Genomic DNA, 18,559 nt, shown 5'->3' on the forward strand with positions numbered 1-18,559 from the left:
ATATTATATATCTAATGGTGATGTTATATATCTAATGGCGATGGCTCGATGACGACAATCAAGGGTGGGAATGGAAAGAAATCGAAAAGCATGAATGACAGATTGAAAAATTTCGATAATAGCGGTGGTGGTGGTGGTGACGACTACAAGTAGATAGGTGGGATTGGTTGAAAAGATGAATTTATTTTTATATTTCTAAATTATTTTCATACTTCATGACACACATTTTCTTAAACATGTGTCCATCATGTTGAATTAATGCATGTTTAGTTAAGTTTAGAAAATTCAATAATAATATTATTTATAAATAATTAAAATTTAAAGACAATTATATATTTAGAGGCCATGGTGGTGACATCAATCGATGATGGGAATGGAAATAAGTTGGAAGGCACCAATGACATAGATTGGAAATTGTTGATAGTGGTGGTAGCGAAAGTCACGAGTAGGTAGATAGGATTGGTTAGATAAATGATTTTTTTTTAAATTTTTTTTTCTAAAATTATTTTTAGTGTGACCTATTTAGGTAAAATTGATTTTTTGATCTTTATTTCACTATTAAAGTCGTAATTTTTGGCTTCTTCTCTCACATGTGGCCCCACTTTTCTCATAATTGTCAAAAAATCAATTCTCAAAATTACTATCGATCAGGCCTTATACTTTTTTGAAAAGTTTTGAGATTCTAATTTATCTTTTTGTTCACTTAAAGGATGTAAATTCGTCAATTTTCTAGATTTTAAAGAGAAAATGGATTGGAAGAATGTTTTGCGTAAAGTTTGATCGATTTGAAGACTAAAATGCCAATTAAAACGATTTCAAATGTTTGCACCAATTATTGATGCAAAATCACATATATGAGGTTGAAAGCACCGCCGTGTCGCTCGCACGCACTCGGATTCGCATTAACTTCCGCTACCACTAAAGACATAGTCAGCTTTAATTCTATCCAAATTTCACTTACATTTTGCACTAATTAATTACTCCAACGTCCACTACATGAATATCGGATAACCTTCTCTCTATAAATATCTCACCTGCTCTCGGCAATTTTTGCCTTCTTTTATTCATTCTAGGCATAGTGCTGCGTGCCTGAGAGAGAGAGAGAGAGCTGGAGCTGAAGCGTCTTGATTTTCCGTGTCGCTTTGTAAGTATTTCTTTCTCTCTCTATATATGTATTGTAATTTTATTTCGAATTTTAATTGAAGGTTCCGAGTGCTATTTGTCTGGATTAGGATTATTGAACGCGAATTTTTTATGGTTAAAGAAGTAAACGGTGTAATTAATTTGAATTCTAGTTGAAGGCTCCGAATGCTATTTGTATGGATTCGGATTATTGTTTGATTTTATGTGGATTTAAGGAAGTTTTTATGGTTAAAGAAGTGAACACTGTTATTGATTTGAATTCTAGTTGAAGGTTTCGGTTGCTATTTGTCTGGATTCGGATTAATATACGATTTTGTGTGGGTTTTACTAAATTTTGACTGTTGAAGAAGTGAACCGTGTAATTGAAGCGGCACAACATTTATTGATAGATTGATTCTTTTAAGATAAAAAAAATGATCTACATACATGTAGATACGCAGTATATAAATGGATAAATCCATCCTAATGTATTGCCATCATTGGTATAGTTTTTCTTTATTGATTCTTAGTGGTAAAAATCTCGGCCTAAAGATAATTTGGAAATTCATATTTTTCCTCTTTATAGAGGATTATTTTTTGTGAAAATTGAGGTGTGCTCGGATATTGAACTTGGAATTTAGGTGAGTACACTGCAAATTCTGTCGTTAATTGATATTTTTTTTCACGCATCTACATGAGAAACTTATGCTGCAGCCTATTTCGAGATCATCAGGTGACTGTTTGCTGACTCCTTTTATTAATGGTTATATTAATTAAGTTATATTTGCACTTTGCTAAAATTGAAAATTGTTGAAAGCATATATAACCTTCAGTTTCTTACAAAATTACCTGCTTTGACGCGGTGCAAAATCAGTATTTTACAGAGTTGTGTACTTATTGGTGGGAGGGGAGAAACGTGGAAGACTTGTAAACATGCTGAAGAGTGCATAAATTCTATCAGGCCTAAATGTTTTTAGTAATTTTCAGTTTCAACTTGTATAATAATTTTTCCATTTAGGGATTCTTCGTGGCCACCCCTTGGTTTTTACGTTGTCATGAAAACAGAGACACTTGCCAAATAACCTAGCTAAATTCATTTCTTGTTATTGTTATCCTTTAGCCCTTGGTTCTCCCTAAAACTTGACGTTCGCATCTTTTCTTGGGTCTACAGAACATTTAGGTCAGAGCTTCTGGAATCTGGAATTCTTTGTAGGAACTGACATTTGGAAATCAACAGAATCAATGGAGGTATTTGGCAAATCTATGGTAGCTGCTACAAACGTTATTTACTTGTCGAGTATTCTTGGCCAAGATGGACCTAACTCTGTTCACAAGTGTGATTGGAAATGTGAAAACGAATGCATCTGTGGGAACATGTTCCGCTGCAGACTAACTGGGCTGACACACTTCTGTGACAAAAACTGTAACCAGAGAATTCTGTACGATAACCATAGCTCCCTTTGCAGAGTAAGCAAGCAGATTTTTCCCCTGACTCCAGCTGAGCAACATGCAGTGAAAGGTATCCGGAGGAAGCTTGAAGCTGAGAGTTCCCCCAGTGAGAGCTGCGCTTTTAAGCGGAGAAGGGATGCACAGTATAACACCTTACCATTTGAGAAATCATTCTCTGCTGTTAGTCCCATCTGCAGTCAAATTGGCGAGAGCATGGACATGAGCTAGATACTATTAACTACATATTTCCTATTCACCTTCTACTTCCCCCCTTTGAGTTTTACTTTTTCCTGGAACTAGTATTGACAACCAAACTTGATGAGTACATCAATGACGAACCGTATTGTCCTGCTGCCTATATGTTGGGAAACTATTAACTATATTTGATTTTCTAGATCCTATGAAAATTAATGAAATTTGAGTTGCGTATCAAAGCTTAAACTTTACTGTAACATTTTATTTCCTCCATGAGAAGTAACGTGTTGTGTAGATCGTTTAGATGGAAACATGTGATCTTCCATATGATGCATTGGCATTATTGTACGTGTTAACTGAATACTATCTGTGTTCTGGGTAACTTGCTTTCATTTGATAAAGTATCGAATTCCTTCTCACTATGGCTGTTGTAACATTGATTACACATTTTCAAGGAGCAACTGTACTTCAATAGTTGGTAGAGACATTCTTGATTTTTACATTGTTTTGTTATGCGTCTCAGGTCTTGGAGGCGCAGCAAAGTTTCTCTCATTTGAAGTTTCATCATCTCATCTTTTTTATGTTCTTATTCTAGTTGTTCTATGCACTGGATCCTAAAGTTAATGTTATTTTTGCAGAGACCAAGCATTGTATTGGACCGGAGAGTTTGACATTTTTATAGCTTCTTCTGTCAATGAATGATTTTGATAGAGGTAGTATATGTTGAATCTTAAGGAAGTTTCTTATTATTTATCTGTTCTCTTGTGCAGGATAAAATATTGTGCTTGGATACATTTTAGATTACATACTTGCCAAACCATGATGCTGAATTAAACATTCCAGCCAATGCAGGTTCTCTCATCAGTTGGTTTGATCTCTCAACTTACTAACCACTGGAATTCCAGTCAACAGTTGTGCTATATGTGGTGAGATATAATTAGATTAGAATTTTTTCAACCAAAAAAAAAAAAAAAAACCTTCCCCACTCTCTTTTTGACGCTTCATCTGTATGCAAATTATTATGTAACTCTTTATATACAAGTGTTATTATCCTTCCAATCAGATACGGCTCAACCATCAATGCAGAGAGATCCATATCAAATGAAAAGTATTGTCTGAGTTCCATCTCCATCTCAGCCAACCCTTTCAAGTGTGCCTTGCTCTTTGGCTGCAGAAATCGAATACAGAGTTATTTTTTTGGTTAAGTCGAGCATTCTTCGTGGAAAGTTTGCTATAATCAATTTGTAGTTATGAATTTCTTGAACCTGTATATACTTGTCGTAATTTTGTTGGTTTGAGAATCATATAGCCATGATTTACCTATCCTTGTGGTTGACTCTTTTTCAAGAATGTGCTCTGGATTCATTGTTTCCAATTCTGGTCTTCTAGTCCAAGTGAAAAACTATCATTTTCCTCCTTTATGTACTTGTAAACCTGCTCTTGATTGAGGGGTCGTTTGGGAGTAATTTTTCACCTCAAAAAATTGATTGTTTTACCGTTATTTCATTATTCCAGCCGTAAAGTTTGACTTCTTCTCTCACAGGTAGTCCATGCTTTTCTCCTAACGGTTAAAAAATCAATTCTCAAAATCTCTCCCAAACGGGGCCTAAATTTTGATGAACAGTAGAATAGAAAACCTTTGTTTACTTATTAATTAGAATGAAATAGGCACATACGACAAATAGAGACGATAAAATTATAGGAAGATATTCTAATTTACTTGCACGTTTGTTTAGGCCAACTAAAATATTTATTATATGTCATTAGCAGATCAAATAAGGACGGCACTAATTAATAATTATTATACCAATAAATACTTTAAAAATCATCAAATTTTCAACATATAATATCCGAATGATTAAACGCTTGAAGTAAAATGGAAATCGTGCCAACTGTTAATAAATACTAGGCGTTGTCTTCAGTTATACAGTAAAGGAAACTTCAATTTGTGTTTTGTTGGGTTATGAAAAGATTATATATTATTTAATGAAAGAAAAATAAGTTAAAATATTGTTCTATATTCCAAATTTTAGTCTTATATTACTCATTGAACGTGCACGAAACTTTGTTTGAAGCATGTTGTATTCATCTTTTCTCTTCATTTAGTTAAGTCATTGTTAAATACTTTAAAAAAAGGTCATTTTTAGTGAAATCTAAAAATCACAATAGACAATACCAATAGATAAAATGCTAAAAGTACACAATTATGTTGCATCGTTATCATCGTTACCCTTGTCAACACATATCCAGTTCCGAAATGTTCAAATGAGGAGTTTTAATTGTTTCAAATAGAAGTCGGGACGTAAACTGATAGAAGGCACGACTCTGATTTTATTGTCCACTAGTGCCAAGATTTGAATTTAAATGTTAGCATTTGAAAATTGTGTCTAATATATACACCATACGTGCTAAATTTAGTTGAGTGCACCCCAAAATGTGATAGAGATGGCAAGAACGGCACTTCAAGCAAGCATTAACGTCACATCCACAATGAATAAAATAAATCAATGATTATTGAATAGAATAAGCCTAACAAATTTATCTTTTGCAGGCTCAATTGTATACCTAAGCCCATATTTAAAAACATTTTTGTATCTCATTTTCGAAAGAACGAGAATGAAAAATATAGTCGTTATGAGCCATATAAGAGATAAAAATTCAAATTTGGTGGTTTGATATGATGAATAACGGTCATATTTTTCATTTTAACGAAGGAAGTATGGGAAATAAACGAGTGCTTAATTTTCATTTATAATTTTACTAATTTATGTTCTACCCTTCTTAATTTCACCTCAAAAAAAAAAAAAGACAAAATCATAAAATTAGTCATAAATCTCGTTCGAAATTCATTATTTTCAAAATTTATTTTTCTCCCTTCTCTTTTCAACCACACATTATCTCAAAATGTATTATTAAAAATAATGGGATCAAATTTTGTTTTTAAGTCCCTTTTTTCAAAGAATACATTTTATAAGAGTAAATTTTTGGATAATATATGATATAAATTAAAAAAAACTTTGAATTTACATGTAAATATATTTTAATGAAAGAATATGCAGTTAAAATCTGACGGAGAAAAATGAGTTTTTATCAAATCCTTATTAATTAACCTTAATTATGTCTAATCTAAACTAAAAAAATGAGCCTTTGTCTTTCTCTGCAAATGCAATCTCTCTACAAACCACTCTAAATTCTCATCCTTTCTGATCTCACGCCTCCATGTTTAATTTTTTCAAGAAAATAGATTAGAATCTCCCAAGTAAGTTATTTTACTTATAATCAATTATTTTTAGTCTATAGTAATAAAAAAAAGGTGTAAATCTAATGAATCTTGTCATTTTTACTCGTATGATTGTATTTCCGTTTAATCGGTCGGTTGGATATGAAATTAATCATGGGCTCTTCTTTTTTATATCAAATGCAAGAATTTTGATCTGTATTTTAATGTTTCATGGTTAATTATTTTCTCGTATTTTTTTGTATGGTCAATTTAGACATGCATTATTCTCGAATATATTGCATATAATATATTATTTTGTGTTGCATGAAATCATAAATATAGAGTAAGTTCATATTTTAAGCGTTGTAATTGCATCACCAATTATGATCCTGTTAAGGAAATTTTCTTGCTTTAATTGTATTTTTCTGGGTGTATTTTCAGGTATTTATGCATGGGTTTTTCTAAGGAGCTTGTGTTTGGTAGATTACCACTTTTATATAAAGAAAAACTGTAGATGGAATAAAAAAGACAGGGACAATCCCGGAAATTTTTGATTTGAAAATTAAGATTTGGGGATGAATCCCAGTTATGGAAGATTTGGATGCACAGATACATTATATAGTTGAACTTGGAAAATTGATGTAAAGTTTGCTTTACTTAGAGAAATGGATTTGTACGGTTACCCTCGGCCGGAAAATGGGAGGTTGGAACAAATACTTAATCAGTTTTTCTTGAAAAGCTTGCATATGATATTGGATTCGAGGGTTCCTGCTATCCGGCTGTCTAGTCACTATGGGGAAGTAAAAAGGAGTGATAAGTGGTTCAATTTGGTATTAGGAGATCGTCCTTCAGCCATGGATAACTTGAGTTTTTGGAATCGAAGTTTCATGCCACCCATGGTTATTGATATTATACTCGTTCAAGAATTGCCAACGTCTTCATCAGAGCATAATTCGAGTATTGCTTTAGGCTCAGAGATGGTAAAAGAGACGGCCATAGAGAGGTGGATTGTTCAGCATGAGCATCAAAAGGCAGTAGCTCATCCAATTAGTGAAGCCTCTTACAAGAAGACATACAAGAAATCAATATTACTCTTACGCTCCGTTTTTTCAATGTTGAGACTCCTTCCAGCATATAAGGCTTTCCGTAAACGATTTTCAAGTCAGAATTGTGATTTTGATATCAGTTACAAGGTCTGCACATATGCTGTTCCATTTCCAGGGGAGGAGGACAAGCTGATGAAGAGACATAATTTCGTTCCGATTGACACCCAACAGGGCCCCCTTTCTATATCTTTGATGTATCGCAAAAATCTTTCTGATTTCAACCTAGATGCTTTTTTATCTTTTCCCTCAGAGATCATTACAGATTATGTTGGAAGCCCACTTACCGAGCCTATCAGACCATTCCCTGCTACTTTGTCTGAGAAGGATTTTTGTGCTACGTCCTTCCCAGTAAAAGGGAGTCAACCGACTTCTTCATCCGCGTTTCAACGTCGGCATAGCTGGACAAATGGGATCCATGGGGACGTTTCTTCACAAAAGAATTCACATCTATACCAGTCACCATACGAGTTTTCGTCTTCGCCTACGCCTACCGACTTATACAGCCATAGGATTCAAAACCAAAGATTGTCCGCTTATCAGAAGGCAGAACTTGATGATTTACTTTCTCCTCCTTTTTCGCCTTCTCCTTCCCCATCTCCCCCTACATACCTTTCCAGCGGGAACCCTGTGCATAGTCGTATGCGCTCAGAAACTTCTCCCATGAGTATTCCATACCCGATGATGGGAAGAAGTCCAAGACATCTTTCTCCTAATATGTCAGACCCAAACAGGCATTCTCTTCCGCCTCCATCTCCTAGGAGCATAAAAAATGACCCTTCATCCCAGGAGTCCTCATCTGGAATTAGGTCAATGCGGAAATCAGATTCACTGAGGGTTGGAGAGCCCAGTCCTGGGCTAAGAAACTTTGGTCCAAGGGTAGGCTCTTTCTATGATTGGTTTTTATATTTCTCTTGTTATTTTTGGCTAGTTGGTATGCTTCTTAAATGTGCTAGATTGATCACATTTTTTACTTATATCCTAGGTGTCAAGAGATAGCAAAGAAGATTCTGGACGGTTCTCAGGTCCTTCATCAAGTAGTTCTCCACGTGTTGGATTCTCGAGAAGCTCCAGCAGATTATCATTCCAGGATGAATTTGGCGATGGTGATTTCACCTATCCATTTATTGTTGATGATATCGACCCTCCTGATTTCCAAGCCAGGTAATCATGCTTACGATGTACACATAGCGAACTTGTTTTGGCAATATTAAAGTTTCTTGCAGAATTGCTAAAAGTAAAATAATCCTCCACCCCATCCCCAAAATTTTTGCTACCTCTTTTGAAGATTTCATGGAGCAAATTTATACCAGTTATGCCTTTGTTGATGCTGAAATAGAAAAATATCTTGTTCCATTATGGTACATGTTATTTAGCCTTGTTTTTGCCCCATTTGTGTAAGAAAATGTTTTTTAGAATAGTGGTTTTTTGTGAAGAATTTGTGGTTAGAAATAAGGATAAAGTTTCAATTTACATGTACAATTATTTTATAGGAGAATGTGTAGTTGAAAATGAGTTTTTGAAAAAATGGGGGCCAAACATGCGCTTGTTACTTTCATTTCATCAAAACAATAATTGTTCACAATGTTAATATTTGCAAGGGCTTTGAGATTTTCTGTATTGTACGAAATCAATAAATTTCGTGTTGATTTTCTTCTGCCTTTTGTTTCTCTCTTATTTATTGATTTTTTATTTTTTATTTTTTATGCAATGGAGTTTTTCAAGCCTTGTTGTGAAATCCCTATGAATTTTAACTTGAATCAGTTGAACAAGCGAGTTTTGGTAATAAAGCGAGCACTATAGCTAAAACTTAAAAACTTTTGAAATTGGCATGCTTGTGGTATGATTGAATATTGGGAATTTGTGATTTTTGGATTTTGCTTTCACCGTGTTCTCCTTGCTTTTGGTTATCCACCTTGTTAAGAACTTGCATATTGGTGAGAGGGCCACGATTTAACCATCTGCTTCTTGAAATAATGATTTGATTGTTGTCAAATGCATACTTTTTTTGGAAAATGGGCTTGTGCCTCAATTATTTTCTCACATTTACCACCATTATATACTTCAGTTTCTGTTGCCATTCCTGCAATTCTAAATTTAGTTTAGGTTCAATTCAATTGCCAGTTATTTACTAATATCAAGAAATGCCAGTGGCTTAAGTACGATGTGTGTTTCTGCTTTTAATATTTTAAAGCCACTTTTGGCTAGAGTGCCTATGAAGTTGGGAATTGATTGTACAATGGAAGTAATATGGGATTAATTGTATCAATCAAACCTCATTCAACCATCATACCACAATAAAACTTGATTTAAAATTGCATTCTACCTCTTCTTTTATAAAGTTGCAAAGAACACTCTGATTTTGTCTCAGTTATTTGATTTTTGATTTTTATTTTTTGTGTGTGTGTGTCTCAAAAAGTTGAGATGCTGTGTTGGTTGGCTCTGCTTTTGCATTTCCTTATTTCATTCTCATTTTACACAAAAATTTTTTTGGAAAGATTGCATTGTTGGTATTCAACCTGCCCAAGTAGCAAGTTGGTCCTCAACATTATAATAGCATTTCGAGGGAACAGTCCAGATTTGGTCTCAGTTCTTTGATTGATTTTATTTTATTTTTTATTTATTTTTTTTTTTTTTTGTGGGTGTGTGTGTGTGTCTCAAAAAGTTGAGATGCCGTGTTGGCTGGCTATTGTTTTGCATTTCCTTATTTTATTTTCATTTTACACAATTTTTTTAGAAAGATTACATTGTTGGTATTCAACCTGCCTATGTAGCAAGTTGGTCCTCAACATTATTATAGCATTTCGAGGGGAACAGTCCAGATTTCTATTGAATTGTCGTGTGTCCTCCCATGTCTAACTTTAAGAAGCTCTGTTTTCATTCCAACTTGGGCTGGTGCCCCCAAAGATTTGAAGTGAGGTATGTTTTCACGTGGGTCATGTGATGATTTGCTGGATATCTAGATGGCTTGCTTCATTGTTGACTGAGTGTGCAACTATAATGAAAGGTTCAGGACCAATTTTATACTTGGGAAATAGGCTCAGTAGCAATGGTTCAATCCTGATACACATCATACTTTTTATGTTACTATTTTTTAGTGCCATTTGACTAGCGCCATTCTGGTTTGTTTTGTTCTACAGCCAGAATCTTGATGGGAAAAATAAGTCAGAAGATTCGTCCCAAGCATCCTTTACTGCCAAAAGGTCTCAAGATGCAGCTGTTGGGGTCCTTGTTCACATGCTAAGAGCAGCTCCTCCTCTGTGCTCGAATTCTAGTTGTTATATCAGTCAATCCTCTAAGCCTGAAGTCGTGAGAGAAGTTGGAGTGGCTTCTGAATTTTTCAAGCCTCGAAATACAACTGATGCACTCGAAGAACTCAAGGCTTACAAAGAAATGAAAGATCTGATACTTTCTAAGAGCACAGAAAAATATTAGGAGCACTGAGCACATTTGGCTGTACTTAAAATTAACTTTTCTTTCCTAGAAATATATTCTACTTCTTAGATAAGTGAACTTCAGCGTAAGTAGAGAATGTTAGTTCTTGAGAATTTGTGGTGTATTTCTAAAGCAGCATAAGTGGAATATAAGATTGATTGATCACGATCATGTGTATATATATATATATATATATATTCTTTCATCAAGCCCCCTCGAACTTGGCTCACTTGAGGTGAGGGAACTCCTGCGCTCATGGGCCCTCCTCCCAGGGCCCACTTCGCTCCCTATAGGATTTTAAATTTTTTGGAAAAGTTGTGTTACTCTTGTTCTTAAATTACCGTCCGTTGCCCCACCATCGGTTTAAGAACAAATGGCTTCAAAGAAGCACGAAATTCATTACTGCTAGAAGTATTTAAGTAGTAAGTACATTTGAAGACAAGTGCTCACAATGAAATTACATTTTTTTTTCTTGAAATATTCTACTGTTTATTTGTGTCATTATATGAGAATTTTTTTTAGAAGTTAATGATTTTTGCATGAAATTAGAATGCACCATTTCTTCTTCTTCTTTTTTATTTTTTTATTTTTTATGCACCAATGGTCTTGAGCTATACAAATGAGCCATGATTGTATGGAATTACAAATATTGATTTACATGCTTTGATGCAGTGTAGCAGGTTCTACACTTCTGCTGTGCTTGAAAATTATTCAAGTTTACTTTTAAATTATTCATTTGATCAAAGCAACGAGAACATTCCACGATAGTCATCAAATCAATCTTCTATTAAAAGTAGGCTCCTCACATGGTCAGATCCGTAATGATAGAACGTGAGCTTGCAAATGGCTTATAAATTAGGGACATGAAATTAATTTCTGCCAAACAACTCCCTTTCAAACACGTTACATCCCATGAACAGACTCAAGAAAGGTATATTCTCCATTTCTTACTATCTTTTGTAGGGTTTAAAACTGTAGATGAACCTTACCTGGATAGTGATGGCAATGGGCCGAGTCGGCTAATCCACGAGCTCGGCTTGGACTTGTGACGAGCCGATGCTCGAGCTTGGCCCACGAGCTCGTGAGCTCACGAGTCACAAGCCACGAGCTCGGCTTGGACCGAGCCGAGCTAGGCCTAGCCCATGAGTCACTCGGGAGCTCGTGTTTTTTTTTATATTTTTTTTGCACCTTTTTTTTTTTTTTTTTTAAATTTCATATTTTTGGACGAGTCCACGAGCCGTTCGTGGGATTGACGAGCCCGAGCTGCCCACGAGTCAGGTTTTAACGAGCCGACGAGCGGTTCGGCCCGTTTGACATCCTTATACCTAGGTCTAGGTGAGTCCATTAAGCTGGCTTATGTGTTCTTGAAAAGTATTTCAAATCAATTAATTAAATTAAAATTTTAGTGATTATTGACTTTTTCACTAATAGAAAATTGCAAGTCACTAAATACTTTTTAGTGGAATATCAATCAAGGAGTTATTTTGTTAAAACTTTTGTACACATTGAAAATCGACTTTAGACTAGAGTTAAACTTCCGAACTCGAGAACTTTGTTACCAAAACTCTCGTCTCAAATTTTTCATTCTTTTGAACTTTTATATTCTCGTTCTTTTTGATGATAAATTCAAAATTCAAATTCTCTTAGATTCAAAGATGTTTTATTGGTCGTAGGTAAAGTTGACTAATGCGCTTTATTAGTCTAATAGAAAATAAATGCCCTAAGCGCCGCCCCTTAGACTAATTGTTCGCATTGAATATTAGAATCATATTCTCCATTTATTATCTCCTTCTACACATACTATTGTCGTTGCCATAATTAAGCTAAAACATAACACGTAATCCTTTACATATTCAACTCAAATTTAATATTTTTTTTGAAAAAAAAAATCAATTAATTAAAAAAACAAATACTGAGGACTTCAACATGAGCGGAGGTGGGTGTTGAAGGGTGAATTAAATGCCCGAATTTATAGCTAGGCAAACACTATCACGTTTAGTGATTAATTAGTCACATGGGAATTTACACTTGCAGAAAAAAGATAATTTTTTTAATCGTTCTTGGTCTTATTTATGTTTAAGTATTAAATACGATTGAGAATGTTAAAATAAGTTGATCAATTTGAGTTGACCCGTCGTCTTAGATTTTGACTCGTTATGAATTTGACTAGTCAGAACAAAAAGATACTTCGATCGTCGAGATTTGTTTGAATAAAGAAATCTTTAGAACTTAACATTTTATTAGAAATATGATTAGAAACTCAGATAACATCAAATATGGACGAGACTCATCTCAATACAAATTTTGACAAATAAACCTTGACAATTCATGCCTTTGAGTGCAAATATAGTGTTGCTGGAAAAATGTTATAAAAGCACTAATATAAACTATTTTCAAGGGTATAAATTTAATCATGATTTTCAACAAAATTATTAAGAACATCAAATTACGAAAATGAATAAAATGTCCTTATCAATTTTATATAAATAGACAATCAAATCATGCAAATAAAAAAAAAAAAAAAACAAACAAACGAAAAAAAAAAAACGAAACAAAAAAACAAAAAAAAAAAAAAGAAAAAAAAAAAAACACACAACATTATAAAACTGAAAATAAACATACAAAATAAAATAAAATAAAAAGGATATCAATCTTTAGAATCATGTATAGCAAAATATATATATATATATTCAAACAATCAAGGGCGGACCCATCCTTCCTAGGTTGTGGGGTCAAAAATTAATATGTATTTTTTTAAAATAATATAATATTAATGAAAATAAGTTAATACGCATTTTCACACCTTAAAAATGTCTTAAAATTATATCATTATCAATTGTGTTAAATGAATTTTGCTATATGTATAATTTTGTTTACCATGTCATTTTCATATGTTGAGTTAATGGCGAATAAATCAAATTGAATGTAGGAAGTAAATGAATTGAAATAAAATTCACATTTAATTTATGAAGTAAATGAAATTTAAGTTTAACGAAAAAATAATTTGAAAGTAATTCAAATTACATTTAATCCGTAACGATTTTAGAATTTTTTGACGTCATCTTCCATATAAAATTTCCTAATAAAATGATGTAAATTATATTGAAAAATTTATCACACAAAAATAATAGACGTTAATGAAATATTGAATTTCTTTAAAAGAAAAAACGAGTTAAACGTCTTTTCTAGTACGTATGCTTGACACATGTTTAACTATTTTCAATATACGTTTGGACCATTCGATATGATTATGATGTAGTTTTCGAAACAAGCTTCTAGATGACGTAGGCGATTTGTGGATTCGGGTAATATACGATCATTGGCAAATTTTAAAAGTTAGCATATTATTGAACTTTTCGAAATACTAATTTGGAAAGGCTTACTTTGATACACCATAACATTTGCTACGGTGATCTTTTCGCGTGCCATTAAGAAGCGAAAAATTAGGTTATGAGCATTTCAAAATTATATTAAGAATGCAATGTTTCGATTTCATTTGGCATGTATTAAAATAGATCATAAAACGGTTAAAAAAAATTCAAAATTTTGTGGGGGTCATTTGACCCCACATGACCCCATGTGGGTCCACCCCTGCAAACAATCTAAGGATCCGTTTAATTGCGAAGATAAAATTTGAGTGGAAAGAAAATGAATTATAGGGAATTGAATTACTTATAAATTGTTTTCCTCGGAATTGTAAATTATTGTTTTTGATTGGTATAATTTTTCGTGTGGAAAATATTGAAATAAAAGTATTTTTTTGAGTTCGTTTGGTTTTGTTTTATATGAAAATTGTCAATTAAAGAGATATATTTTACTGGTATTGGGGATAAAATTTGTTTCCATTGCCAAAAAAATAATAAAATTTCAAGAAAATCATCTATTTTTTGTGTTCATTTGGCTTTATTTTACATGAAAATTGTCAATTAAAAGGAAATATTTTTTTACAATAATTCTTAGAATTTGTTTCCATTGTCAATCCAAAAAAAAAAAAAAAAAAAATTTGCTACAATAAACTGAAAAATGAATTCTCACCATTTTTTTCCTTCAAAACATGGAAAAAGTCTGTGGCACATGAAAATGTGGAAAATGAATTCCAAGGAAATTTTTGCGAATCAAACAACCAAAAAATAGAAAGTTAGAATTCAAATTCCATTTTCCATGAAATTCCAGTCCTATCAAACACACCCTAAGAGAAAAAACTTCGGAGAAATTGAGAGAAAAATTATAAAATTGACTTTAAAATATATTATCTAAGGTCAACATACAGATAAATTTATTTTTTCATGACATTATAGTACCTTAGGTTATTTCAATAGAATAAAATTAGAAGAGAAGAAATAAATACATGTTGCCTTTGGGTAAGTGTGACTAAAACTATGGATACTTTGGATTACGCCCCTATTTGATACATATTTTTATAGCTCATTTTTGTTGAATTATTTTTTTTTTAATTTTTTAACAACACATTCTTAAAAAATAACGTTTTTCAAAAAATCAATACTTAGTAGGCCCATATTTCAATGAGGGTATATAATCAAAATTTAAATTATTTAACTCTAGATAATATAACATCTGTATGGTGGAGATTAAAATCAAATTTTTAGTAGATATTGATAAAAAATTATAATATATGTGATTGAAAAGTTGAAGGTTCCGTAAAATATGAGATTGAAATTGGTTATTAATTTTGACTTAAATTAAAATATTAATTTTAATTAATTCCAAGTTTTTTAAGCCAACCGTTTTAAAATAATAAATATAAATGTTGGCGCTGCAAACATCTATATTTCTACCTAACTTTTTTCAGCGCTAGCCCACAAAATTGGTGACTTAACCATCTATTTTTATTTCTACCTAACTTTTCAAAGCACTACCTAACTTTTCTCAAGCCTTGAAGTGAACTCCCAATGAAATTAAATTTTTAGGTTCGTTTATTGCAAAAATGGCTTTGTGTGGAAAGAAATCGAATCGAAGGAAATTGAATTATCTAGAATTTGTTTTAGTGAAAATTGTCAATTAATAGTATTTGATTGGTATGATTTTTCATCTAAAAAATGTTAAAATAAAAGTGTCTTTTGATATTCGTTTGACATTATTTTTCCTGAAAATTGTCAATTTAAGAGATACCCACTTTTATAATTGTTCCTAGAATTTATTTCCATTGCAAAAAAAGGATAAGAAAATTATTTATATTTTTGTGTTCGTTTGATTTTGTTTTTCATGAAATTTTTTAATTAAAAGAATAAATTCTTTTACAATTGTTGATAAAATTTGTTCCCATTGATAAAAATAAAAAAAAATTATAAAAAAAGCTAGAGGCGAGAATTGATTTTCTACCAAATCATGGAAAATGCACATGTGTGGGGAAAAGATGGAAAACGAATTCCATAAAAAAATTTTGCTACCAAACACACAATTGGTGGAAAATGGAATGGAAAAAGGGCCAATCAAACATGACTTTAATTTCAATTAATCAAATTAAACTTTTAGTGATTATTGACTTTTTCACAAATTGCAAGTCACTAAATACTTCTTAAGGAATATCTATCAAGGAGTTGTTTTGTTAAAACTTTTGTACACATTGAAAATCGACTTCAGCCTAGAGTTAAACTTCCAAACTCGAGAACTTTGTTACCAGAACTCTCATCTCTAATCCCTCATCTTTTTTTTTTTTTTTTTTTGAAATTTTATATTCTCATTCTTTTTGGAAAGAAATTCAAAATTCAAATGTTCTTAGATTCGAAGAGTTTATTTATTTAATTTTTATTTTCATTTTTCATAGGTAAAGCTGACTAACAAGATTTTTTTTCCTCGATGACCCATAATACAAAATGTAAGATATTAAAGTGAGTGCACTTTACTAATCTAATAGAAAGTAAATGCGCTAAACTCCTCTCCTTCGTCTAATTGTTGACATTAAATATCAGAATCATAGTCTCCATCTATTATCTCCTTTTACAACATACTATTATCATCGCCATTATTAAGCTAAAACGAAACACGTAATCTTTTACATATTCAACTCAAATTTAATATTTAAAAAAAAAAGTCAATTAATTGACAAAACAAATACTGAGGAATTCAACGTGAGCGTAGGTGGGAGTGAATTCAGTGCCCGAATTTATAGTTAGGCCAACACTATCACGTGTAGTGATTACTTAGTAACAATGGAATTTCATACTTGCAGAAAAATATTAAGTTTTTTAATCGTTCTTGGTCCGATTTATGTTTAAGTATTAAATACGATTAAGAAATTTAAAATAAGTGGATTGATTTGAGTTGACCCGTCTTATTAAATTTCGACCCATTTATGAATTTGACTAGTCTCAACAAAAAGATACTTCGATCATCGAGATTTGTTTAAATGAAGAAATTTTTAGAGCTTTACACTTGAATAGAAATATGATTAGAAACTCAAATAATTTCAAACATGGACGAGACTTATCTCAGTACAAATTCTAACAAATAAACCTTGATGATTGCACGAAGCCTTTGCATGCGAACATAGTATTCCTGGATAAATGTTACTCCCTCCATCACAATTATATAGGCTTGTTTCATTTTTCACACAGATTAAGAAATTTTCTTTAATGCATTGGAAAATCAATTATTGTCAACGTCTTTTTTAGTTTATCCCTATTTAATTTTCAGTATGTAGTAGTAAGTTATTGTTGAAATTAGTAAATCATTTGAATAATTTAAGTTGAAGAAGAAGAAACGAGAGTTGTTCCATATTTTCAAGAAGTGGAAAATGTGTGTATTTGGATGATTTCAATAAGTTGACATATTAAGTGGGGAAAATTGAATAAGAGTATATTGGTAAATGAACAGAATAAAATATTCTAAATTAGGATACATACCTATATATTTGGGATAAGAGAAAAATGAAACTTAGTCTATATAATTGGGACGTAGTATAAAAGCACAAATATCAACCGTCATTAAGAGTATAAACTTAATCATGATTTTCAACAAAATAATTAAGAATATTAAATTATGAAAATGATTAAAATGTCCTTATCAATTTTCTATAAATAGACAATTGCATCCTGAGAAAAAGATAATCTCTGAAATACATACAAAAAATAAAAATAAACTTAAAATTCAAATAAAAAAACATAAGAGGAAAAACTTTGGAGAAATTGAGAGAAAAATTATGAAATTGAGAGATAAACCAATTATTTTCTGAGGTCAACATAAAGATAAACCAATTATTTCATGATCTTATGCTACATTAGGTTATTTCAATAGAATAAAATTAGAAGAGATTATAAATAAGTATATGTTGCATTTGGAAAAGTGTCACTAAAACTATGGATAATTTAGATTACACCCCTATTTGATACATATTTTGAAAGCTCATTTTTCTTAAAATTAATTTTTAATCACATATTTTACCAATAAAATAATTTTACATGTGTATCACAATTATTTTCAACTTTTTAATCATACATTTTTCAAAAATATCGTTTTTAAAAAAAATCTATACTTAGTAGGCCCATATTTCAATGAGGATATATAATCAAAATTTAAATTATTTAGCTCTAGATAATATAATGCTTGTTTGGTGGAGATTAAAATTAAATTTTTAGTAGGTATTGATAAAAAATTATGAACTGTCCTATAAAATATGTAATTGAAATTAATTATTAATTTTGATTTAAATTTAAATTTAAATTTAAATTATTACCAAACAGGAGCATAATTTATTGAGAGTTATATTAAAGTTTTTTAAAATCAACCGTTTTAAAATAATAAATATAAATGTTGGCGCTGCAAACGTCTACGTTTCTACCGAACTTTTCCGGCACTAGCCACAAAATTTTCAGAAGTACAATAATATTTTAATCCTTAGTTGCAAGAATTATTCTAGACAGCTTCGATTGGCAACGTACTCACGAAAGGGATTCACAATTTTTTCATTCAGTGTGGGTACAGTGTGGGCCACTTTTATGTGTGAGGTTATTAAAAGATTGAACCCCAACTTTAAGGGTACATCACCGCTCTTGTCCTGGAGTATCGTGTGGGAGGT

General features: G+C 31.8%; 2 protein-coding genes across 4 annotated transcripts; both read left to right on the plus strand.

Annotated features, from left to right (window-relative positions):
- Window positions 1-947: 947 nt before the first annotated feature.
- On the plus strand, window positions 948-4,182 carry LOC111367751. Of its 3 annotated transcripts, none has more exons than XM_022988787.1 (4): window positions 948-1,144; window positions 2,294-3,479; window positions 3,610-3,692; window positions 3,830-4,182. In XM_022988787.1, the coding sequence occupies exon 2, from the start codon at window positions 2,365-2,367 to the stop codon at window positions 2,797-2,799; it is 435 nt and encodes a 144-aa protein (XP_022844555.1). In that variant the 5' UTR covers window positions 948-1,144; window positions 2,294-2,364; the 3' UTR covers window positions 2,800-3,479; window positions 3,610-3,692; window positions 3,830-4,182. The 3 variants fall into 3 exon arrangements, with proteins under 3 accessions (XP_022844555.1, XP_022844557.1, XP_022844554.1); XM_022988789.1 differs by having other exon boundaries at window positions 3,619-3,692; XM_022988786.1 differs by having other exon boundaries at window positions 2,294-3,692.
- A 1,707-nt stretch (window positions 4,183-5,889) lies between these two features.
- On the plus strand, window positions 5,890-10,689 carry LOC111367752 (autophagy-related protein 13a-like). Its single transcript, XM_022988790.1, has 4 exons — window positions 5,890-6,025; window positions 6,428-7,968; window positions 8,075-8,253; window positions 10,230-10,689. The coding sequence occupies exons 2-4, from the start codon at window positions 6,652-6,654 to the stop codon at window positions 10,522-10,524; spliced, it is 1,791 nt and encodes a 596-aa protein (XP_022844558.1). The 5' UTR covers window positions 5,890-6,025; window positions 6,428-6,651; the 3' UTR covers window positions 10,525-10,689.
- Window positions 10,690-18,559: the final 7,870 nt, after the last annotated feature.

The sequence above is a fragment of the Olea europaea genome, chromosome 18 (assembly GCF_002742605.1).
Source record: "Olea europaea var. sylvestris chromosome 18, O_europaea_v1, whole genome shotgun sequence".
Lineage (NCBI taxonomy): Eukaryota > Viridiplantae > Streptophyta > Magnoliopsida > Lamiales > Oleaceae > Olea > Olea europaea.

What these genes read in the sequence shown, in the direction of transcription:
- LOC111367752 (XM_022988790.1), top strand. Translation starts at nt 6,652, where the DNA reads ATGGATTTGTACGGTTACCCTCGGCCGGAAAATGGGAGGTTGGAACAA. An exon ending in TAAGAAACTTTGGTCCAAGG is followed by an intron (nt 7,969 to 8,074) that starts GTAGGCTCTTTC and finishes CTTATATCCTAG; the next exon opens with GTGTCAAGAGATAGCAAAGA. An exon ending in CCTCCTGATTTCCAAGCCAG is followed by an intron (nt 8,254 to 10,229) that starts GTAATCATGCTT and finishes TTTGTTCTACAG; the next exon opens with CCAGAATCTTGATGGGAAAA.
- LOC111367751 (XM_022988786.1), top strand. Translation starts at nt 2,365, where the DNA reads ATGGAGGTATTTGGCAAATCTATGGTAGCTGCTACAAACGTTATTTAC.